We start from the raw sequence: 26057 nt of genomic DNA on the forward strand, positions 1-26057 counted from the left end.
CCATTTCGCTCTCCAGGGAATCTTCCTGACCCAGGGATCAAACTGGGGTCTCCTGCATTGCAGGCAGATGCTTTACTGTCTGAGCCACTAGGGAAGCCCTTGAATATTTAATTTTTTTAATTAAATAAAATTTGAATTTAATTAAAACTACCATTTCTGTGGGATATGAGATTTATTAAACAAATATCTGAAATATAAAACTTTAAATCCAGATGCTTCAACTTGTTACTATTCTAATATCCCCCTTTAAGTTTGCTTCTATTTTATTATTGTTCATTTCCAAATTCAGATTTTGCATTACTTTGGAGAGCATATTATCATCTCTTTTATCTCCTGAAGCAGCCCCTTTGTTGAGGGCTTCTTCTGCTACAATAAAAAACTGTTCAGTTGGTTGAAGAATGCTTACTCCATAGCCATTGTTGTTGTAAATATGATTATTAGTCATCTTCAATTTGGGTGCTGGAAGAACCTGTTAAATTATTCAAGGAAATTAGGTTTTCAGTAATTTCTATAAAAATATGAACTGATGAACATTTCATAAACTCTAGAAGTTAATTCTTGAGCTCACACATTTCCTTAAAAAACTGAATCTCAGTTTTGAACAAGTGTTATTTTCCTCACACTGGATTAATGTAATATTAACTACAAAAATGTTTGAGGAAATAGTATATGAAGTTTTCAAGTTTATCGTTAACTATACAAGTCGAGAGAGGGACCTAGAAAGGTAGAATTTACACAAATAGAAAAGAATGGGAAAGCATTTCACTTACAAATTATTGCTATTTATGTTTTAATTGGTTAGCTTAAATTATTTTACAACTTTTGAACGACTTAAATATTTCTTAATATATTTATCCTCTTTATTTGCTTTACTTAGCCAAATATATTAATACTACAAGTCTGGCTCAATGAAAACAAAATCTAAAAAGAACTTACCCCTTTCTCATATTCAAAGTTATTTACTAAGAATTTAAGTTGAAATAATTATAAGACTAAATTTGTTTCCTGTCAACTATCATCTAAACAGTATTTTAATTGTTTGTACCATACTTAACAGACTAAAATTTAAGGCTGAAGCTAATATTTTGGTATCTTTCTAATATTTATAATTCTTACGTTAAAAAACATGAGAATACCTTCATATTAACTCCACCTAAGGTGCTTTTTGAACTGTCACAGGTTCTGAGGTTATTACAGTGATGAATTTCATTTCTTTCCAGAATGGCTACGCTCCCAGGATACAGTTCAACACCAGCACCCTGTAAATTAAAAGCAAATAAAACAATCTACAAAACACATGTACACCTCCAAATTTTTCTTTAGATTTGAAAATTGTAGTTCTAAAATTAGCAGTCTAAACATATTAAGTTACATGAAAATACAATAGTACAATTTATTGTGGAAATAATGTTTAAAACATTGAAAACAAACTGTGTCAAAGAATCATTAGACCTATAGGAAGGCTGAAGTTGTATGGACCATTACATTGCTCTCTACCCACCCGAATCACGTCTTAGAAGGGAAGATCTTACAACAATTATTCTCAGTAGTTATAAAAATTAATGTATATGTACTTAAAGTCCTTCATAATGCTGCTAAAATCTGTTAACCTGACTCATAATCTGTTTATAACCACTGATTCTTAGATTTTTTAAAAAAGCACACATCACCAAAACTAATTTCTTACTTTGGCAGTTCACTTTCCAAAGTATACTAAGTGTATAAAATGACATGCTTGTACTTGTTCTCGTTTAATTTACTTTTATCAGTTTCCAAGCTTAATTATAATTCCATTCAAAGATAAAACAATTGGTACCTTCTGTTTACATATTAAGATCAATCAAAGTTATATACAGCCAAATAAAGCCATAAATTTTATAAATAAAATACCTGGGCACCAGTTATTTCACTGTCTGTAATGGTCAAAGCAGCCCCTGTAAGAACACATACTCCTGTTCCTTCACATTTTAATACACAGTTTTCTAGAGTCATGTGACCAGACTCTACCACCACAATACCATCAACTGTCCCTTGTTGTATCAAAGATAGATGCATTAGTTTCACGTTATCAGCTTTGGACACCACAAAACTGTCATGAGAAGGTTCAGAAGTAATAATAATTTCCTCTCTCTTTCCAAATCCTGATTTATAGGGACAAAAATACACAATTAAATGAGTACTTCCAAAGCTTAAAGCCCGTTAGTCATTCAGTAATACTTGCTATTACAAGTAACATTTGTAATTATTCAGTCAACCATTTAGACACTTAACTATAATGTAGTCTTGTTTCCGTATTTTGATGCCATGATGGAAGAATCTGTGTTTATAATCAACCTAAATGTAAAACTATGGTACTTAACACACTTATTCCACTACATATTTTCCTGTATTACATAGTGAGCAGTAATCTACAAAATGTGTAAGATACAAAAAGTATCTTACCATAACCTGGTTTCAAAACCATAATAAACCATAATAAAAAAGACTGGCAGAGACTCTTGAATTAGGTTATAAGATTATTGTAATCGTATCTATAATTTTGCTCTAGTATTCCTCGCAATCACCTAACATCTATCCAAAAAGGAGGGGTTGTATATTGAAGACAACAAATTTTTAAAATTAACAAATATCCTTATTACCCATATAGTTCAGCAAAGTGAACATTACAGTCATCAAAATCTAGTGGAAATTATGCTCAATTTTTGAAATAATAGCAAAGTTTAAGTCATCTGTCTTGTCTTTTGGCCAGACAATGGGAATAACCTTAATATTAAAGGACAGAATTAAAGTCACTAAATATGTTCAGAATCTAAAAGAAATTTAGTAAACTCTGCTTTTTTACTTCTGGTTTAGTAAGTTTCCATAGAATTAAGCTTTTAGAGAAAATACTGAGTATATTTTAATATAACCTTACATTTGGGTTTTCTACTAAAGTACTATGAAATGTGGCGACAGAAGAGAAAAAAGTAGTTTAGATAAAAAATAGAGCTGATAGAAGATATTGTGAGCAGGTTTTTTTCGATTGTTTTATTCTGACTTTGATTGTTTATCACGGGGAAGCAGTCTCATTGATCTGCTCTGGTACAGTATGTCCAAATGAGGTAATCTGCACAGATAATATACTACTGGACAGGTGCATATGCACATGCATGCTCAGTTACTCAATCGTGTCTGACTCTTTGTGACCCCATGGACTGTAGCCCACCAGGGTCCTCTGTCCATGGCATTATCCAGGCAAGAATACTGGAGTAGGCAGTATTCTTTCCTCCTCCAGGGGATCTCCCCAACCCAGGGACTGAACCCTCATCTCCTGCATCTTTTGCATTGGCAGCTGAATTTTTTACCACTGAGCCACCTAGAAGCCCACACTGGACAGGTGAGAAAATATTAACTGGAAAAGACACATAATTTTTGTGAAACGCAAAACTCTGTTCTAATTTCTAGTAATCTGATTAACCATGTTTATAATATACAGCTTGTCCAGAATACATTGCTAGTAAAAGATTAAAAAGGATGCCTTGCTAACCCTTTATAACAATGTCATCAGTCAATAAAGCAAGATTTACAGCTTGATATTCTCCTGGAAAAATAACGACTGTATCTCCACTGTAACAGCTATCCAAAGCCAAATCCAAATCATCATGCTGTTGGAGAAGTGTGTCTGGAGATAAGTCCTTTACCTGAAAAGAAGAAATAGAACAGTAGATCCAACTGACATAGGTCATTTAAATCAGTTAATTCCTTGGTAATGTGCTTTTTCACATTATCTTATAGGTAATGCACTGTTTAAATATTGTGTATATTTATGTTCATTAAATGCCCAAAGAACAATGAAAGGAGATTTTCCTTACAATCCCTAACAATTTTTACAGCTACTAAATACAGCCAGAAGTTATTGTGACCTTTACCTCCTAAGCCTCCCAACAGTTCTTTGAGGTAAAATATTATTATACCCTTGTAATGTTAAAAAATTGAAACTCAGAGTAAATGATTTGCCTATGGACACAGAGAGAGTGAGTGGTAAAGCTAAACTTTAGGTCTAGGTTTTGATGACCCCAGATTTCTTTCCTATTGGAAACTACTATTTTATTTTCTTTAACTCAAACTGACCCTAAAATTTTGGTAAGCCATCAAAAATTTATTACAGATTCTAAAACTAAAATGAAAAAGTATCAGGAATTTGCACTGGGAGTAGAAACGGTGAAAGAACTTCATTATTAGAACCAGTAAGAATGAGAAATTTTAAAAATAAAATCTGAAAACTAAATATATACCATGAAAAAATGTCTATTCTTTTATCACAATAGAAATGGCATTATCATTCATGTATCTTTTTTCTTATTATAAAAAACAGAAAATTGAAACAAAGCATAACAAAAATGGAAATTTTAACAAATTTTTACCTAAATAGAATATATTTATGAAGCTATTTTCCTTCTTGTCTTTTTCCTATGCATATACTTACATGCATAATACTGATGTATCAAAGTTATGTAATAATACATCACATAGATGTGTATATACTTATTTATTTGACTGCCTGAGTCTTAGATATGGCATGTGGGATCTAGTTCCCTGATTAGGGATTGAACCTGGGCCCCCTGTATTGGAAGTGCAGACACTTAGCCATTGAGCCATCAGGGAAATCCCAATGTGTCATAATTTATGTTATGATTTTCTATCCTTATTTAGATGGCTTATAATTTTTCAATATCATGAAAATACTACCACAAATAAACTATGCACATCTCTGGTTATTTTTTTAGGGTAAATGCTAGATTGAGAATTACTGTCAAAAGGTATAAAACATTTTAAGCCTCTTATATACATATTGCTAAACTGCCCTCCAGAAAAGTTTAACCAATTGAAACTTGATCTGGGAACTCACTTTTCTGCAAGCTCATCAGAATGGGGTATCTTTTAAATGTATAAAAATATTTGCCATTTTAACAATTTTCGCTGCCTAATTTTAATTTTCCTTGATAAGCAGGAGTGAACATTTTTCTAGAAATATATATATGAAACTCTTATAATAATCCTCTCTAAGTCAGCAAACCAAGATAGTCATTTGTGTTTGTATTACATCTTATGTACTCATACATCTGTGGCAAACAGTACAAGGATTATCTCTGTAAACAGATACTTTGGAAAAACTCTAGAATCCATCTCATTTTTTTCCCCTAAGTTTTTTGTTTGGGTTTTGTTTTTTGTTTTGTTTTGCTGTGCCATGCTTGCGGCTTGCAAGATCTTTGTTTCTTGATGAGGGATCAAACCCATGTCCTCTGCACTGGGAAGCTTGGAGTCCTAACCACTGGACCACCAGGGAATTCCCATCATTTATATTTTTCTTTTTCCCCCTTATCTCAGAAGAGGGACTGGTAAGGAAACTGACCTTTGTTTTACCTCCCTCACTTCATGGCAAATAGATGGGGAAACAGTGGAAACAGTGACTGACTTTATTTTGGGGGGCTCCAAAATCACTGCGGATGGTGACTGCAGCCATGAAATTAAAAGACGCTTACTCCTTGAAAGGAAAGTTATGACCAACCTAGACAGCATATTAAAAAGCAGAGACATTACTTTGCCAACAAAGGTCCGTCTAGTCAAGGCCGTGGTTTTTCCATTAGTCATGTATGGATGTGAGAGTTGGACTGTGAAGAAAGCTGAGCGCTGAAGAATTGATGCTTTCGAACTGTGGTGTTGGAGAAGACTCTTGAGAGTCCCTTGGACTGCAAGGTGATCCAACCAGTCCATCCTAAAGGGTGTTCATTGGAAGGACTGATGTTGAAGCTGAAACTCCAATACTTTGGCCACCTGATGTGAAGAGCTGACTCATTTGAAAAGACCCTGATGCTAGGAAAGATTGAAGGCAGGGGGAGAAGGGGATGACAGAGGATGAGATGGTTGGATGGCATCACCAACTCAATGGACATGGGTTTGGATAGACTCCAGGAGTTGATGATGGTCAGGGAGGCCTGGTGTGCTGTGGTTCATGGGGTCGCAAAGCGACTGAGCGACTGAACTGAACTGAACTGAGTGAGGATGGAGGAGCTTTGCAAGTAGAGGCTGATAAAAAGCATTTAAAGACATACTATACCCAAAGCTACCTGGGACAAAGGATGAAGGAAGGGACAAGAAAAATCCTACAAATGAGGAAGTTGAAGAGGAAGATTCTTGGGGTAATTCTTGGGGTAATAAGAGCTACCTCATATCCTGGGAAATTAAAATGAAATACACAATCTCAGGGATGGATGCATTCTCAGAAAAGACCCGTAAAGACCTTAAGCTTGTGCTTCTGGCTGATAACGGCCCTGTGCAAGCAGAACATGAAAGCAATTGGCAGCCTGACATAGCTTTGAAGAGTACCTATTCTGCAAAAACAAGATTTTTTATTTTTAACTGCAGGTTTTTAGGGAAATTTCTGTCAGGTCACTAACTGTATTTTAGTTAGTGACATAATATGGACTTTAGCAGCCATACACAAAATAGAGCCTTTGCAAAAATAGCTTGAAAAATTCACTAAACATATTGACAACTGCAGTCCTCAACAATCAATACAGCAAACCCTGGGGATAGGATAGAATCCAAGTCCCAGAGTTACCACATTATAATATTAAAAATACCCAGTTTTCAACAAAAATTTTAAGACATACAAAGAAACAGGAAACTATGGTCCATTCATGAGGAAAACTAAAAAGAAAAAAAAATTGACAGAAACCACCTGAGGAAACACAGAAAAGTATCTGGACCTTTTCTTTGGAAAGAATATTTGACAAAATAGCAGTTGAAACCTTGAACAAACTTTAACACTTCTGTGCATCATTGAACATTATTAAGAAAGTCAAAGGACAACTACAGAATGAGAGAAAATATATGCACACATATATCTAAAATGAATATAGTATCTATATAAAGAATTCATAATTGATAACAAAAAGACAAACAACCCAACTAAAAACAGGCAAAGGACTTGAGTATATCTCTCTCCAAATAAGACATACAAACGGTCAACAAGCACATGAAAAGATGAAGTGAAAATAAAAACCACAATGAGATACCACTTCATATCCTTTAGGATGACTATAATGAAAGAGACAGATAAGTGCTGATAAGAATGTGGAGAAATCAGAACCCTCATACATTGCTGGGGGGAATATGAAATAGCTCAGCCACTGTGGAAAACATTTTAGTGGCTCTTTAAAAGGTTAAACATAGAATTACCATACTCAAAAGAATTGAAAACAGGTAGTCAGACTAATATTTGTATATGTTACCATTCACAATAGGTGGAAACAACTCAAATGTCTATGGGCTGATGAATGGATAAGCAAATCGTGGTACATACATGCAATGGAATACTATTCAGCCATGAAAAAATGGCATACTGATACATGTTCCAGTGTGGATGAACCTCAAAAACATTATGCTAAGTGAAAGAAGTCAGACACAAAAGGTCATATATAGTATGATTCTATCTATATGAAATATGAAGAATAGGTAAATCTACAGAGACAAGAGATTGGTAGTTGTCAGAGCCTGGGAAGAATGAGGTCAATAGTTGGATGGATATAGGGTTATATTTGGGGGTGATGAAAATGTTTTGGGACTAGATAGAGATGACAGTTGCACAAGATAGTGAAATAATATTACTAAATGTCAGTGAACTGTTCACTTTAAAATAGCTCATTTTTTAACGTGAACTTCATCTCAATTTCAAAAAAAGGGAAAAAATATACAAGAAAGAGAAAGAATAACCAAAAGCACAGTCTCTCTGAGGAGTCAGGTAATAGCAGACTCAGTAGTGCAGATGGAAGGGAACTGATTATTCTTCTTTGCACCTGGTATATTTTCAGACACACTTTACCACACACATTACCACACTTTCTGAAGCATTACAGGGAAACAATGATAGATACATGACTGAGATCTGAATGGCAAAATGGTAATATTAGTAGTTTACATTTTTGTGGTAGGCACTTTGCTAGAAGATGTACATAAATTATTTTACTTAAGCCTAATGACTCGATAGGATAGACTTCATTACTCCTTTTTATAGATAAGGAAATAAGAGAAACTATGTAAGTTTTTAAATCCAACCCAATTATTATGAAGAAAAACTATGAATCAAACTAGATTTCTATTATTTTAAAGCTTATATTCTTCACCACCACACTATCCTGCCTTCTAGACAAAGAAGGAGCAGGATAGAGTTCTATGATGAACAATGGGGACATTGATATTTGTCCTAAATATAGGAGAATAACTAATGCTGAACCTTAGTTTAAGCACTGAAACAAATACTGCTTATCTCTGTCAGGAATGATTCAGAAGTCAGACTGAGTCTAAACCTAAAGACAATCATCACAATTTGAGAGAGTTAGAGAAGTAAAGACATATTTAGTTCAACTGACTGGAAGGATATTTAGGACATTAATTCAATAGAGAATACAGGAGGACTAAGGACAGGCTGTGTACAAAAGAACAGTAAGTTCAAATTTAGGGTTGTTGTCTGTTAGTGAGACATAAGGTAAAGATGCTGAGAAGAACTTGTAGTGATGTTGATCAGCAAAAATGCAAGAGGGGATAAATTTACTGAAAAATCACTGCATGCCAGGCACTGCTAGGTATTTTATACATAGGATTTAATTTCACCCTCAAAAAAACAAAAAAATAAAGTTTAGTTGTGGTATTGGTGGTGATAGTTGTGATGGTGGTGGTAGCTGTGGTAGCCATCATACTAGTAGGAAACATTTATCAAGTACTTATTATGTGCTGGCCATTATTCTAAGCACATCACAAATATGAATTCATATAGTCTCTATAAATAAAGGACACAGTATTAAAAAAAAAAGAACACAGTATTATCCCTATTTTACAGACGAGGAACTAAAGCACAAATGGGAAAACAGCTTGTTGAAAATCACATAACTAATAAGTGCCAAAACCAAACTCTGCATCCAGGCAGTTTGGCTCCAGAGATCATCCTCTTAATCAGCACAGTTTTTCTCTCTTTTTAAAGCACTCTGAAAATAAAGAAATTGGGGTTCAGATTTAGGCAGCTTCCCCAAAACAGGCTATTTAAACACTGGGCTACCTGACTACAAAGTCCATGCCTTTTCATTACACGACTTGTAAAGATCACCAGCATAATGATAATGGGCATAAATAAAACTGTTTAAGTAGAGAGTATGCTGCTAAGTCGCTTCAGTCGTGTCCAACTCTGCGACCCCATAGATGGCAGCCCACCAGGCTCCCCCATCCCTGGGATTCTCCAGGCAAGAACACTGGAGTGGGTTATCATTTCCTTCTTCAATGCATGAAAGTGAAAAGTGAAAGTGAAGTCACTCAGTCATGTCTGACTCTCCACGACCCCGTGGACTGCAGCCTACCAGGCTCCTCCATCCATGGGATTTTCCAGGCAAGAGTATTGGAGTGGGATGCCATTACCTTCTCCGAAAGAGAGAGTATAGAGCAGGTAAAAGACTAAAGAATCTTCAAAGTTGAGAAAACTGTTAAAGGCTTATATACACAGCTGTGACTTGGTACACCAAATTAAAATATTTTGTCCACCTCAAAGGTAAATCTAAAATCAAAGATCTGAGCAAAGTAGAAATTGATGATGCTGCCTTACGAGAGTAGTCTTCCTCTCATTGTCCTGTTGTCTGAAGTTTGTGGATATTTACTTACACAAATGAAGACAGGGTTGCAAAGCACTGAATAAAAATTACAGAAATATTTTACTGTTCTATAGGAAAATAAAGCCAAAAACAGATTTAAAAACAAACAAAAAGATAGGCAAAAATAAAAATATTTTAAAAGGGTGGAGATAAAATCTATACCTTACTTTACAATGATGTTTCCAAAATATGTTTACAAGTGTAGTTGGTGGAATAATTAATGTTATTGAAAATCTGATCCAGTAAGCAAATCAAAGGAAAATTAAATTTTGCTTAATAAAAATTGGTAGGATAACAGACAAGACCAGTCTAATAGGCCAGGCTTTATTTTTATTCACTCTCCTACTAGGTATTAAATACCATCCTTTCTGGACTTCTTTTAGTTCCTCATATATACCCCATACTCTGTCAAACATGTACTCATTTACTATTTAATGAAAAATGCTCAGCACACACCTTAGGCCAATCATCATGCCAGGTGACTAGATGAATGCTAAACATACTCCCCTTGCTCTAAAGGGCTAGTATATTAATAGTAAAGGAGACAGACATTCAGTAGGTAGCCACAGAAAGTATTTAACACAGTTATGATAAGGAAAAGTGACAGTAAGGGAACAAGCAGGGTGCATAGGAGTATGTAGTCTACGTATTCTGGAAGGTTGAGCAAGTTTTTTTCTGTGGAAACGACATTTAAACTGAGACCTAAAGGACATACAGTAGCTCTCTGAAACAACATGGTGTACGCCAAGATGTGGTTTAGTGAGGGAGGAAGGGGTATATGAAGGTGATGAGGGGATAATAAACTCACAGAAGGCTGTAATTAACAACTGGGTGGATGGTGGTGCCATTTACTGAAACAGAGAACTCCAGAATATAAACTAGTTACTGGATAAGATCATGAATTGAAGTACTCAGGAGATAATTAAGGGGTGATGGGCAATAGGTAGAGACATACAGGTTTGGGGCTCAGAACAAAAAATGTGGGCTGTGGATACACATTTTAGATTACCAGTGTATATAAGTGAAGTCATGGGAAAAGATCACATAAATCTCTTAGGCATATTATAGTGCAGAAAAAAGATAAGTTCCAACCATTCAGAGGACAGAAGGAGGAAAAAAAAAAACAACAACTAGAGAGATTGAACCAGCAAAGTATTGTAACAGAAGACAAAGAAAAACTATTCAAGGAGAGAGCTGTGAAATACTACTGAGAGGTCAAGTGAGAGGACTTAGAACATTTCCCCGCTTGGGCTAGTTAAATATACACTCATCCTTTAGGTTTCATCTGAGTTGTTTTTTTCAGCCAGCATTGCCAGAATTCCTAACTCTGCTTATGTACCCTTCCTAAGGGCCTCTTGTATATACTCCTATCATAGCATTTATTATTATATCATTCTGTGTTGCAACTGCAATAGCCAATTTACTTATCTGTGTCTCCACCATAGGGCTTCCCAGGTGGCTCAGTGGTAAAGAATCTGTCTGCCAATGCAGGAGACGTGGGTTTGATCCTTGGGTTGGGAAGATCCCCTGAAGAAGGAAATGGCAACCCACTCCAGTATACTTGCTGGGAAATCCCATGGACAGAAAAGCCTGGCAGGCTACAGTGCACAGAGTCACAAAAAGAGTCGGACATGACTCAGCTTCCACTAAACAACATCTCCACCATCATTCAAACTGGTCAGATGTATGGAAGAAGCAGGACTGTGGGTCTGCTTCAAAAGTGTATCTCCCTCAAATGCAGTATTTCTCATATTTCTCTCCCATAGGTGCTGGCATGGCACCTGGCAACAAGATTAGTACTCTGTAAATAGTTGTGGACATTTATTTATTTAGTACCTATTATATGCCAATCACTGAGCTGGGTGTAATGGAGGAAATAAGACATTAATGTCAGACAAGAATCCAACCTTCAAAGAGCTTGTTTTCTAATTATATGCAGCTAAAACTTAAATTAACAAATAAGAATAAAATGTATTTCTTACCATGTCAGCAGTCATCACTTTTGCTACGACATGTGTTATGGTCTTTCCAAAGTTTCTTTTTCCTTTCCTACGCCTCAGAATTCTTGGAAAGAAAGGTCCATGAACTCTGAAGTTGAAAACATTTATTTTTAATTAAATCAATATGAAAAATACTGAAGGTACACCTACTTAAAACTTGGTACTAAGCATCTTTGAGAAATAGGTTCCATTCATTTTGAGCTTCTTGAGAGCAATGAGCAACTTGAGAGTGATGGTGTAATTGAGATCTTTTAGATAACGGAGTGTTTAAACCATTGAACTCTGAAATCTTTTCATTTTAATGAAAATCTGCATGCAACTCACTACAATCAATACCTCAATCACCTTAACTTTTCAGTACAGTAGAAAATTTCCTGATTATACTTTCATAATACATTGAATTGTAGACACTCAAAGCAGAGAGAGGTTATGTCTATGCTACTGAGGTATAAGAATATTTGGGGACCTGCCTAATTTGAGAGACTATGTTTAATTAATATTGTTTTTGTTATCTATGGAGAATTTATTCTTTGAAACAGGATAAGTTAGCTTATCAAACAATTCTAGCTTCTTTCTTCATTGTTTTTAACTGATTGCTATTCAGCACTTTTAGATAATTCCATTCTTTGTCTTCTTTCTGCTTTCCTTTACAGTTCCTATTTCCTATTAATCATTTAAGTGTTATCAAAAGAAAGGAAAAAAATTAAGTATAACTTTTATCATTACTGTCAGCCATATTTACCTTATATGTAATCTTTTGGGTTCTCTGCAGCACTTTGATTATTGCTTGATGCAGCCTTAATACCAGTATTTTTCAGCTTATGTTTCAATTATCAATATTTAAAATAATTTATTGGCATATAATTAATGTATAAGGCTGTGCTAGTTTCAGGTGTATAGCAAAGGGAATCAGTTATGCATAAACATATATCCACCCTTTTTTTAGATTCTTTTCCCATATAGGTCACTACAGAGTATACAGTAGAGTTTCTTGTGTTATAACAGTAGGTCCTTATTAGTTATCTATTTTATATACACTTTGTAGTGTGTATATGTCAATCCCAATTTATTTCTCTCCCCTCCCCTTTATACCCTGGTAACCATGAGTTTGTTTTCACATTTGTGACTCTACTTCTGTGTTGTAAGTAGGTTCATTTGCACCCTTCTGTTTAGGTTCCACACATAAGCAACATCTCAGTTACCAATATTTTTGTGAAGCTTAAAATTACAGAGAACTGTTCCTAAGTATTTATCATTCCAATGATTAAATTTTGAACTCTAAGATATTAGCAATGTCCTCCAAAGGAAAATTTTTATTTAACATTTCAACATCAAACCCATTCAGCACTTTTATACCTATTTAAGCAAATTTTGATTTGAGAAAGAGAACTATTCATACATTTTTTTCACCATATATCTAATTACTAGTTGTTCAAAGAGTAAAGCATCTTACATGCAGGAAATAGTTTATCATACAATCCTAGCTTTAAAATTAAAGGTATTTTCAGTATCAGGTATGTCAGTGATTTTCAAAATTATACTTTTAATAAGGTATAATTTACATAACACTCATTTTAAGTGAACCACTCTATGAGATTTCACAAATGTATACACCCATTTAACTCAATCATAACACTCAAGATATAGAACATTCCCATCGTACAAGCTCCTTCATACATCTTTGCAGTCGGTCCTCAACATCGACTTTCAGAAACCCACTGATCTCTTTGTCATAGATTTTCCTTTCTTGTAATTTAAATTGGAGGATAATTGCTTTACAGTGTTGTGTTGGTTTCTGCTACATAGCCATGTGAATCAGCCGTAAGTATACATGTGTCCCCTCCCTACTGAACCTCCCTCCCACCCCTCACCCCATTCCGCTCCTCTAGCTTGTCACAGAGCACTGGGTTGAGCTCCCCGTGTTACACAGCAACTTCCCATTAGTTCTCTATTTCATATATGGTAATGTTTCAGTGCTGCTCTCTCAATTTGTCCCTCCCTCGCTTTCCCCAGCTGTGTGCGCAAGTCTGTTCTCTATGTCAGCATCTCTATTCCTGCCCTGCAAATAGGTTCATCAGTACCATTACCTTTTTTGTAATTTTAAAATGGAATTTTAAAGTAGAATATGCTATGTACTCTCTTGTGTCTGGAGTTTTTCAGTCAGACTATTTTGAGCTCCACCATGTTATTTTCTGTATCAGCAATTTCTTTACATCACAGAAAAATATTTCATTATTCAGTTCAGTTCAGTTGCTCAGTTGTGTCCAACTCTTTGCGACCCCATGAATCACAGCATGCCAGGTCTCCTTGTCCATCACAAACTCCTGGAGTTCACCCAAACCCATGTCCATTGTGTCGGTGATGCCATTCAACCATCTCATCCTCTGTTATCCCCTTCTCCTCCTGCCCTCAATCTTTCCCAGCATCAGGGTCTTTTCAAATGAGTCAACTCTCCACATCCAAAGTATTGGAGTTTCAGCTTCAACATCAGTCCCTCTAATGAACACCCAGGACTGATCTCCTTTAGGATGGACTGGTTGGATCTCCTTGCAGTCCAAGGGACTCTCAAGAGTTCTCCAACACCACAGTTCAAAAGCATCAATTCATTAGGATTTTCTATATACAAGATTATGTCATCTGCAAGTAGAGATAATTTTCATTTTCCTTTTTGGATCTGGATGAATTTATTTCCTTTTCTTTCCTATTGCTCTGGCTAAAACCTCCAACACAACTGAATATAAGAGTGGACCTGAATATAAGTCTTGTTCCTGATCTTAGGCAGGGAAACATCCATTCTTTCATTGGTAAATATGATGTTATAGGATTTTCACCGATGGCCTTAAAACAGGTTGAGGAAGATCCATTCTATTCTAAGTTTTCTTAGAATTTTTATCATGAAAGAGGAATTTTGTCAAATGATTTTTCTGTAACTTTTGAGATGATAATGTGGCTTTACTGTGTATTATATTGATTTATTTCCATATGTTAAACCAACCTTGTATTCCTGGGATAAATTCCACTTGTCACAGTGTCTAATCTTTTTCATATGTTGCTAGACCCAGTTTGTTAAAGTATTGTTGAAGATTTTGCATATATATATATTTATTTTATTCATTTATTTTTTATTTAAGTCTTTTGGCTGTGTCCTGCAGCATGTGGGACCTTAGTTCCATGACCAGGGATTGAACCCACATCCTGTGCATTGGACGCTCAGAGTCTTAACCACTGGACCACCAGGGAAGTCCCTGCATCTATATTTATATAGGATATTTTCTGCGGTTTTCTTGTGATATCTTTCTAGAGTTTTGGTGTCAAGGTGATAATGGCCTCATAGAATGAGTTCAGGAAATAGTTCCTTCTCTTTTTATTTTTTGGAAGACTTTGCAAAAAAAAAAAGGTGTTGGCTTCCCTGGTGGCTCAGTGGCAAAGAATCCACCTGCCAACACAGGAGACACAAGAGACACAGTTACAATTCCTGGTTTGGGAAGATTCCCTAGAGTAGGAAATGCAAACCCACTCCAGTATTCTTTCTGGGAAAACCCAATGGACAGAGCAGCATGGCAAGCTACAGTTCCTGGGATTGCAGAGTCAGACATGATTGAACAACTAAACACATACACACAGGTAGGGCTTCTTTACCCTCTTGGCTTCTTTCAAGATTTTTTTCCTATCTGTGGTTTTCTTCAGTTTAAACATAATATGCCTATCTGCACATTTTGGGAGTATTTGTCCTACTTGGTGTTCTCTAAGCTTCTTGGATCTGTGGCTTGGTGTCTTCATTTAATTTTGGAAAATTTTCATCATTACTAATTTGAATTTTTTTTTTCAGCTGCATTTGCTTTCTTCTCTTCTGGTATTCCAATTGCATATATGTTACATTCTTTGAAACTATTCCACAGTTCTTAGTTTTTTTTTCATTATCTTTTCTCTTTGCATTTCAGTTTGAAACAATTTGATTGACATATCTTCAAGCTTTCTGATTCTTTCCACAGTTGTGTCCCATCTATTTGTTAGCCCTTCAAAGGTAGTCTTCATTTCTATTTACAGTGTCTTTGATTTTTAGAATGATCTTTTAATTAATTCTTACAGTTTCCATGTTTTGCTTGAACATTATCCATTTTTTTCTTGCATGTTGTATACTTTTTTCCATTAAAGTCCTTAACATATTAATCATAGCTACTTTTTTTTTTCCTGGTTGCACTGCATGGTGTGTGGGATCTTAGTTCCCTGACCAGGGATCGAACCTGTGCCCCCTGCAGTGTAAGTGCAGAGTCCTAACCACTGAACTGCCAGGGAAGTCCCAATCATAGCTATTTTAAATTTCCTGTCTGATAAATTCCAAAATCATACTTGAGTCTGTTATTGATGCTTGCTTTCCCTCCTCAGACTTGGTTTATTTCCTTGCCTTGTAGCATATCATAATTTTTTTTGAAACCCACACATGGCTAACGGAAAGTGAGATAGATTAATTATTAATCCTACCAGGAGGTAGCCTGTGTTTATTTGCTGTAGTTTTATGAGTCAGAGGCTTCAAATTCCTGTAATTTCCAATTTTCGGTCTCCTCTATATATCTTCAGGCTTTCTTTAGAAGACCCAAACTACTCTTTAGAAGAGTCTGTGTCTTACAACTCTTTTAACTATAATCCAGTTATTATACTGGAATCTTGTTGGTATGGTTTTAAGATTTAGCAGAGAGAAAGTGTATTCTCTTGTGATTACTTATCAGTCTTTTACTGAGTCTATGTCCCTGGACTGTGACCTTCACAAGTGTTTCTTAATCCTTTCTTTCCCCAGACAGGAAGGCTAGAAGGCACTAGAGTCAGAGAAATGCCTTTCCTCTAGGTGGCAAAAAGCTCTGGTAAAGACTTTTCTCCTGGAGAATAGCAGATCTTTATTATGGAGAATGCTCTGGGTATATTTCATAATGGGTACTTTTCCCTTCACCCTGCCAGAGTGATAATAGAATATTTCTTGGCTCTTTACTGAGAACCTAGTGAAACTCCTAGAGGTAAAATCCCACAAAGGTATGGGATCTCCCTAATAACTGCAGCTCCCTGTCTCTTTCATACTAGTTATCATTCAGCATCCAGCAATCTATCAAAATTACCATTTAAATGTTCTTATAATTTATGGCTCTAGCTGGTTCTGTTCAAGATAAGCAGATCTTAGCGGTGACTCTCTGAATTTACCTTTCTCCAAATTTCAGGGTGGCAGTTGTCCTGTGATCTCAGTTCTCTGATGGTTCCAAGAGAGTAATTTTCAAGTTTGTTCAGCTTTTTTCTTGTTGTAAGGATAGGAATGATAACTCACAAGCTCTTTCCATGTCAGAGCTAAATCCAGAAATTCTTGGTTCTTTTTTACTATAGTTTTCATTTTTCTGTTAAGATTCTCTGTTGCTCAAATTTTGGGTCTCACTCCTTTTGCAGCTCTCTCACTTTCAGAATATCCCAACTAAATTTCCAGCTACTCTGTCAGCCCTGAACTCTGTCCTTTGTGTCACCTTGAAATGGTAAGATGGCACTTTTTTGCTACCTGAGCTATAAGAGCTGGTGATGACCCTCAAACCAAAATGCCACAAATTCTCACTCTCTACTTTGCATTTTATATGTGGACAATGTCTCCCTACTCTTTCCTTATGCTTTGGCCAAAATTAAGAAGATAAAGTAGAAAGGTAAGGAAACCAAAACATTGATTTCAGTGAATTCAGTTAATATACTGGTAGTTGTGCCTGTGCTTATCTCATAAATTCAGTTCAGTTCAGTTCAGTCACTCTGTCGTGTCTGACTCTTTGTGACCCCATGGACTGCAGCACACCAGGCTTCCCTGTCCATCACCAACTCCCAAACCTTGTTCAAACTCATGTCCATTGAGTCAGTGATGCCATCCAACCATCTCATCCTCTGTCGTCCTCTTCTCCTCCTGCCTTTAATCTTTCCCAGCATCAGGGTCTTTTCCATTGAGTCAGGACGCAGATGGGGGACACGTGTACACCCATGGCTGATTCATGTCAGTGTATGGCAAAAACCACTACAATATTGTAAAGTAATTAGCTTCCAATTAAAATAAATAAATTAATAATAATAATAAAAAAGAATGACCATACAATCTTTTTGTTTCCATTTAAAGTAGAGCAGGGCTTCCTTTGTAGCCCAGTGGTTAAGAATTTGCCTTGCAACACCGGGGACGTTGGTTTGATCCCTGGTCTGGGAGGATCCCACATGCTCTGAAGTGGCTGGGCCTGTGCGCCACAACTGCTGAGCCCGTGTTCCCAGAGCCTGAACTCTGTAACAGAGAGACCACCATGGTGGGAAGCCCTCGCACCGCATCAAAGAGTGGCGTCCGCTCGCTGCATCTGGAAATGGCCAGCGCACAGCGATGAGGACCCACACCTAAGACAACCAAAAAAAATGAATAGATAAACAAATAAATAAATCTTATTAAAAAAATAGAGCGAATTATTACCGGAGGCGTAAATCTTCCCACATTTTCAGTAATCCACAGAGCATTACTATCTCATAGTACTTTTTCCAGCATTCTACAGCTTCTGCCTCAGATGGATCTTCTTTAATATTGCTCTGATACTCAAAGAGTTCAACTCGCTTGTTTTTATACTTCTCCAAAGTTTTTTTGAAACGTTGTGCAATAGGACCAGGTATAGTTCCATCTTGTATATCACACCACCTGAAAGGTATCAGTACAGTGACAATGTTTATCTTATATAATGTGATGAGTAAGTTTTTAACTATACTTACAAATTAATTCTTTCTTCAATCAAAGCAGTATAATTCTCACAACTTTCTTCATCATCCCAGTCTCTCCAAAGAAAGTCATAAAAAAACCTATGACAAATCAAATTGAGATGACAGTGATCAAAATCAGCCAGTACCATATTTATAATTAAAAACATATCCTGATATCAGAAATCTTTATATGAATCTTAATTGTTTAAAAAAATCAGTCAGTTCAGTTCAGTCACTCAGTCGTGTCTGACTCTTTGCGACCCCATGGACTGCAGCACACCAGGCTTCCCTGTCCATCACCAATATTTCAAAATAAACTTTCAGTGAACTAATATTAAAAGCAAAACTTCAAACATTAGATGATCTGCATTATATTTCAAGTTACTACAGATAATGTTTCTTGAAGTGGGATTGTAAAATGCATGTTCTACATTTCATAGACTGTGGCTGGTATTGTTTACCAAAGAAATAATATCTGACATAGAATCATATTTTATATTGGGGGAGTATTAGGAAAACAAAGACATGCCCCCCGATATTCTGTATTATGCTTACATATAGCTTCTCTCAAATTGTATCAATGTGTAAGAAGCATTCATAATGGGGATGATGACATCTGGTACTTGTAATGCTTTTAAATGTGAAAAATGAAATCTAATATATTTAAGATGCTTAAATATGAGCAGAATATAGTAGTTTTGTTTTTTGGGTTATTTTTTTGCCACCCCATGCAGCCTTCCAGATTTTAGTTTCCTGACCAGGAATTGAACCTGGGTCCCATCACTGAAAGCCAAGGAATACCCCAGAATTTAGTGTGACTTATCTCTAGAAGTTTTTAAAATTCAATTTTTGTAAAATGCAAGATTAAACACCAGCAAACTTATTGCCCACATAAAATACCTCACAAGAGAGAATATTTTAGGCACGAATATGTATATTAAAAGTAGAAAAATTGAATTCAGCAGTGAGTAAAAGTTAAATAAAGTACCTATATGAACAAGACTTACATATTAAATCAACTTTTTTAATATGAGAACTTTCAGAAGTAAAAAACTCTAATACCTTACAACTTCCAAGGCCAAAGCAATATCATGTAAATCAGAATCTTGCCCTTCAACAGGGTACACTTCCAAGAGAGGCACGCTATGCTCTAGTTCTTCCAAAATCTCATCAACCAAATCTCTTGGAATATTTGCAATGTTAGAAGAAAAGGGCTCAGCAACAGAAACAGTAACCTTGAAACGAGATGATGAGCTTTGGCGTGGTTTACAAGTTACCTAAGATAAATATAAAGTTTGTAATTGTGAATGAAAGTAAATCATAAAGATTCTTCCTTAAATATGAGCTACTTATAAAATTTCTTCTTTTAAATTTTTATGACTTCTCTAACAATCAATGTACATAATAACAACAGATCAATACAGAATAAAATATCAACACAAATTTTCAAACTACTTCTTAAACAATTATTAGTTTTTAAGGTTCATGAGAGTAACTGTCTGTCTCCTACATAATTTCTAAGTTTGAGTTGCCAGACTTTTGGATTTAATAAAACAGTAGTATTTAAAAAAAAATTGGACTAATTTTGCCATGAAGGTATGTCTTAAAAAATCCTATTGTCTGTATCGGACACGAAAGCCTGGCCTGCTGCAGTCCACTGGCCACAAAGAGTCCAACACTACTGAGCAGCTGAACTGATTATCTGTATTACAGTATTAGTAAAAGAAAGGATTATAAAATACCAAAAAAGTAGAATGGACATAATAAAAAAGTTAAGTCCTAAAAAGAAAAGTAAAAGGTAAAAAAGTCCTTAGGTTGAATAAATTTAGCTTCATAAACAACATACTTGTGTTTGCTTGTCTTATTTCATCACAGTAGAGTGATAACCTCTAAGTGCACGAAATCACTGAGTTGACAGAAGCTTTATTTCTTTTAAAGTCTTTATTGCCATTGTTACAATACTGTTTCTGTTTTGTTTTGGTTTTTGATGGGGAGTCATGGGGTCTTAGCTGTCTGACCAGGGATCAAACCAGCACACCCTGCATTGAAAGGGGAAATCTTAACCAATGCACAGTAGCTTTAAAAATTAATAAATTACACTAAGTATTAGCACAAAATATAGAATTACAGAAGTTGGTAAAAATTTTCAGCTGTAAGATGAAAAAGGTTTAAGGATCTAATATATAACATAGTGACTACAGTTGATAATTTGTTATTCAGTCACCAACTCATGTTCAACTCTTTGTGACCCCATGGACTGCAAAAAGCCAGGCCTCTCTGTCCTTCACCATCTCCCAGAGTTTGCTCAAACTCATACTTATTTTCTATATAACACAGATTTGAATTATTTTCAGATACTGTGTAATGTAATGAGTTTCAAACACAATTTTTTTCTTGTCACCAAAACCACAGATTCGAAACATCTATCTGAAGTAGGAGTACCATTTGTGATTGCAAATATCAATTTCTACACAGGACACTTGACCTTTAAGGCAATCAGATTTATGATGTCAAATATGCTACAATATTTAACCTATAGACCTATAAAAGCAAAATCTTAGATAAAAGCTTGGAAGTAGATGTATTATACTAAAAAGGCACTTTTCATATGAAAAAATTTCATATTTTACCAATAATTTTCTGATCTAGTTTATTCTCTCATAATATAATTAAACCACATAATTAAGATAAATGAAGATTAAAGATAAATGGGGAAAAAAGACCCAAATTAATTAAAGCATAATTTACTAATTTTTAAGAAGTGCACTTTTGTTATTTTTACATTATTTGAGCAATTGAAAGTAGGCTAATAAATATTATCTAATACTATGAGATTTGATTTAATGATAACTGTTTACAGGAAAATGTGTGCAAATATCCCTCCTTACCCTCTTTTTACACTGTTAACTTGTTAAGAAACTTAAATAGATGTAAACTTTTGCCAACCTTTGTTTAAGTATCCAAGCCTCAAATTTATAAAGTTACATTTTGGTCTTAAAAAGAACTGATAATTTCACACAAAGAAAAAGGATCAGGTGAAAATTATTTACCTCAACCAATATACCAACAAAAGGGATAGAAGATTCTTCATATTTCACAAAGAATAACTCAGGATTAGCTTTCCAGACTCCAAGCCATTTGTCTTTCAACTTTAATTTTTCTGATAGATATTTACTCATAGCATCATCAGCATCTTCTGCCTAGCAAAACAATGTACACATATAAATATATGAAATTATAGATTTATATGTAAGTATTTTTACTGATTTCTATTTAAGTATGCAGCCCATATGCCCTTAAAATAATGAAAAAACTCAGAAACAATAATTTTAACTGAATCTATATTTAATGAAAAATAGAAACATTAATAAATTAGAATACATTTAAAAGATATCTATTCACTCAATAGAGTAATTCAGAAATGAGACATCTACTTATTTATTTTTTAAGTAATTTGTTTTATTGATCTTCTGAGCAATTTCAGTTCAGCCACTCAGTTGTGTCTGACTCTTTGCAACCCCATGGACTGCAGCACACTAGGCCTCCCTATCTATCACCAACTCCTGGAGCTTGCTCAAACTCATGTCCATTGAGTCAGTGATGTCATCCAAACATCTCATCCTCTGTCATCCCCTTCTCCTCCAACGTTCAATCTTTCCCAGCATCAGGGTCTTTTCAAATGAGTCAGTTCTTTGCATCAGGTGGTCAAAGGATTGTAGTTTCAGCTTCAGCATTAGTCCTTCCAATGAATATTCAGGGTTGATTTCCTATACGACTGACTGGTTTGATCTCCTTGAAGTCCAAGGGACTCTCAAGAGTCTTCTCCAACACCACAGTTCAAAAGCATCAATTCTTCAGCGCTCAGTTTTCTTTATGGTCCAACTCTCACATCCATACATGACTACTGGAAAAACCATAGCTTTGACTAGACAGACCTTTGTCGGTAAAATAATGTCTCTGCTTTTTAATATGCTGTCTAGATTGGTCACAGTTTTTCTTTCAAGGAGCAAGTGTCTTTTAATTTTGTGGATGTAGTCACCATTTGCAGTGATTTTGGAGCCCAAGAAAACAAAGTTTGTCACAGTTTGCCTTGCTTCCTCATCTATTTGCCATGAAGTGATGGGACTGGATGCCAAGATCTTAGTTTTTTGAACGCTGAGTTTTAAGTCAGCTTTTTCACTCCCCTCTTTCACCTTTATCAAGAGGCTCCTTAGTTCCTCTTCGCTTTCTGCCATGAGGGTGGTGTCATCTGCATACCTGAGTTATTGGTATTTCTCCCAGCAACCCTGATTCCAACTTGTGCTTCATCCAGCCCAGCATCTCGCATGATGAACTCTGCATATAAGTACATAACCAGGGTGACAATATACAGCCTTGATGTACTCCTTTCCTGATTTGGAACCAGTCTGTGGTTCCATGTCCAGTTCTGACTGCTGCTTCTTGACCTGTATACAGATTTCGCAGGAGGCAGGTCAGGTGGTCTGGCATTCACATCTCTAAGAATTTTCCAAAGTTTATTGTGAGCCACACAGTCAAAGGCTTTGGCATAGTCAATAAAGCAGAAGTAGATATTTTTCTGGAACTCTTTTGCTTCTTCTATGATCCAACAGATGTTGGCAATTTGATCTCTGGTCCCTCTGACTTTTCTAAATCCAGCTTGAACATCTGGAAGTTCTTGGTTCACATACCACTGAAGCCTCGCTTGGAGAATTTTGAGCATTACTTTGCTAGTGTGTGAGAATGACGGCAATTTTGAACATTCTTTGGTATTGCCTTTCTTTGAGATTGGAATGAAAACTGACCTTTTCCAGTCCTGTGGCCACTGCTGAGTTTTCCAACTTTGCTGGCATATTGAGTGCAGCACTTTAATAGGATCATCTTTTAGGATTTGAAATAACAACTGGGATTCCATCACCTCCACTAGCTTTGTTTGTGGTAATGCTTAAGGCCCACTTGACCTCATATTGTAAGATGTCTGGCTCTAGGTGAGGTTATCTGGGTCATTAAGATCTTTTTTAATATAGTTCTTGTGTATTCTTGCCACCTCTTCTTAATATTTTCTGCTTCTGTTAGGTCCATACCATTTCTGTCTTTCATTGTGCCCATCTTTGCAGGAAATGTTCCCTTAGTATCTCTAATTTTCTTGAAGAGATCTCTAGTCTTTCCCCTTCTATTGTTTTCCTCTATTTCTTTGATCACATAGGAAGGCTTTCTTACCTCTCTTTGCTATTCTTTGGAACTCCGCATTCAAATGGGTATATCTTCCCTTTTCTCCTTTGCCTTTCACTTCTCTTTTTTTCTTAGCTATTTGTAAGGCCTTCTCAGACAACTATTTTGCCTTTTTGCATTTCTTTTTATTGGGGATGGTCTTGGTCACCGCCTCCTGTACAAGGTCACGAATATCCATCCATAGTTCTTCAGGCACTCTATCAGATCTAATCCTTTGAATCTATTTTTCACTTCCACTGTATAATCATAAAGGATTTGACTTAGGTCATACCTGAGTGGTCTAGTTACTTTCCTACTTTCTTGAATTTAAGTCTGAATTTTGCAATAACAGGTTCATAATCTGAGCCACAGTCAGCTCCTGGTCTTGTTTTTGCTGACTATATAGAGCTTTTCCATCTTTGGCTGCAAAGAATATAATCAATCTGATTTTGGTGTTGACCACCCGGTGATGTCCATGTGTAGAGTTGTCTCTTGTGTTGTTGGAAGAGGGTGTTTGCTATGACCAGTGCGTTCTCTTGGCAAAACTCTGATAGCCTTTGCCCTGCTTCATTTTGTACTCCAAGGCCAAACTTGCCTGCTACTCCAAGTAGCTCTACTGTAATTATACATAGAAAAACATGGTTATTATCATGTTTAAAAACCTAGTCATGAATTTTTTCTGAACTTTAAATATTTAATGACCTATTTATAATTTACTCAGCACATAAAATTTTAAAATAAAAATCCATTCTATAAAACAAACGAGTACACTAAAAATTCAATCAATATTTTGCTCATTTGGTTTTCTGCATTTCAATTCAACTACCTCAGGATGATAATCTAAACTATTATGAAACTCAGACATTAAACTCTGACTGATTAATGACACAGTAAAACAGGAAAAGGAGTACGTCAAGGCGGTATATTGTCACCCTGTTTATTTAACTTATATGCAGAGTACATCATGAGAAATGCTGGGCTGGATGAAGCACAAGCTGGAATCAAGATTGCCAGGAGAAATATCAATAACCTCAGATATGCAGATGATATCACCCTTATGGCAGAAAGTGAAGAACTAAAGAGCTTCTTGATGAAAGTGAAAGAGGAGAGTGAAAAAGTTGGCTTAAAACTCAACGTTCAGAAAACTAAGATCATGGCATCTGGTCCCATCACTTCATGGCAAATAGATGGGGAAACAGTAGAAACAGTGGCAGACTTTATTTGGGGCGGGGTGGGGGGCTCCAAAATCACTGCAGATGGTGACTGCAGCCATGACATTAAAAGATGCTTAATCCTTGAAAGAAAAGTTATGACCAGGGCACTGATAAGGCCTATCTTCCTTCAGCTCTCAAAAAAACTGGAAAACGCTACGTGATCTGTTTGAAGAAAAAACCGAATTGGAATTCCTTTAACAGGGCCTGGGAACCTCTACCAAGGTGAAGTCCTGTGAGCGTGGAGTAAATTTACAGTTGTGACATGCAGGTTCCATGAGCTCTCTGTGCCCGCATCCGCACGGAAGGTGGCCCCGCGTCCCTCGGGGTCCGCTGTCTCCTTGTCCTCACCTTGTAGCCCTGCAGCACTTCGTCGCAGTACAGCGCCACCTTCTCCTCCCGCCACATGCCCCGCATGGGAAACACGCACACCGGGGGCAGCGGCTGCGCCTCCTCGTCTTCCTCGGGCACTGAGAGCTGGGCCTCCTCTTCCTCCACTTCCTCCTCTTCCTCCACTTCCTCCTCTTCTGGCCCCTGTCCCCGGCCCTCGGTCTGAGAGCCCGGCAGGAGCTGGAGCCGCCGCCGGGCCGCGTCCCGGCCCGCTTTCCCCTTCAGGGGGCGAGGGGAGGCCACCACCGACCGCACCGTGGACGCGGCGCTCTTCAGGGCTGCCGCCATCACCGAGTCCCCGGTGAGCGCCGAGACAATCTCGCCTCGCCGGCCGGGGTTGACGGCCCGAACCGCGTCCTCAGGCACCCGGGACCCTGACGCCATCCCCTCAGCACCCTGCGGGCCAGCGGCAGCCGTTAGTCACTTTTCCGCCCCGGGCCGCGCGGGTCAGTGGGCGAGCCGTACCTGCTGGTCCCGCGACGAGCGCGGCGGCTCGAGGGGATGCCGCCCGGAGTGGGTTAGGGGCATGAGGTGTTGGCCGCGGGTCCGAACCTGAGGGTTGGGGGCGGGTAGGGATGCTGTGGGGCGCGACGGGGGCGGGGCGGGATGGATGGAAGGTTCTGGGCGAGCTGTTGGCGGGCGGGGGAGGAGCACCACAAGATGACGCCCGCCCGGCGCGCCCGCTGTGTCTGATGGTGGTGGTGGTGGTGGTTTAGTCATTCCGTTTTGCCCGATTCTTTGGGACCCCATAGACTGTAGCCCACCAGCCTCCTCTGTCTATGAGATTTTCTAGGCAAGACTACTGGAGTGAGGCGCCATTTCCTTCGCCT

At 36.9% G+C, this 26057-nt stretch overlaps 1 protein-coding gene and 1 non-coding gene across 2 annotated transcripts; both read right to left on the bottom strand.

Moving 5' to 3' along the window:
- Positions 1–103: 103 nt before the first annotated feature.
- On the bottom strand, positions 104–25752 carry SHCBP1L (SHC binding and spindle associated 1 like). The gene is made up of 10 exons (XM_043923138.1): positions 25189–25752; positions 21469–21618; positions 19481–19695; positions 18431–18517; positions 18141–18359; positions 11660–11765; positions 3527–3680; positions 1891–2141; positions 1137–1259; positions 104–469 (listed from the first exon to the last, which is right to left on the bottom strand). The coding sequence occupies exons 1-10, from the start codon at positions 25609–25611 to the stop codon at positions 218–220; spliced, it is 1980 nt and encodes a 659-aa protein (XP_043779073.1). The 5' UTR covers positions 25612–25752; the 3' UTR covers positions 104–217.
- Positions 15901–15973, bottom strand: TRNAV-UAC. The gene has a single exon. It is a non-coding gene; the product is annotated as a tRNA-Val (tRNA).
- Positions 25753–26057: the final 305 nt, after the last annotated feature.

The sequence above is a fragment of the Cervus elaphus genome, chromosome 14 (genome assembly GCF_910594005.1).
Source record: "Cervus elaphus chromosome 14, mCerEla1.1, whole genome shotgun sequence".
Classification (NCBI taxonomy): domain Eukaryota; kingdom Metazoa; phylum Chordata; class Mammalia; order Artiodactyla; family Cervidae; genus Cervus; species Cervus elaphus.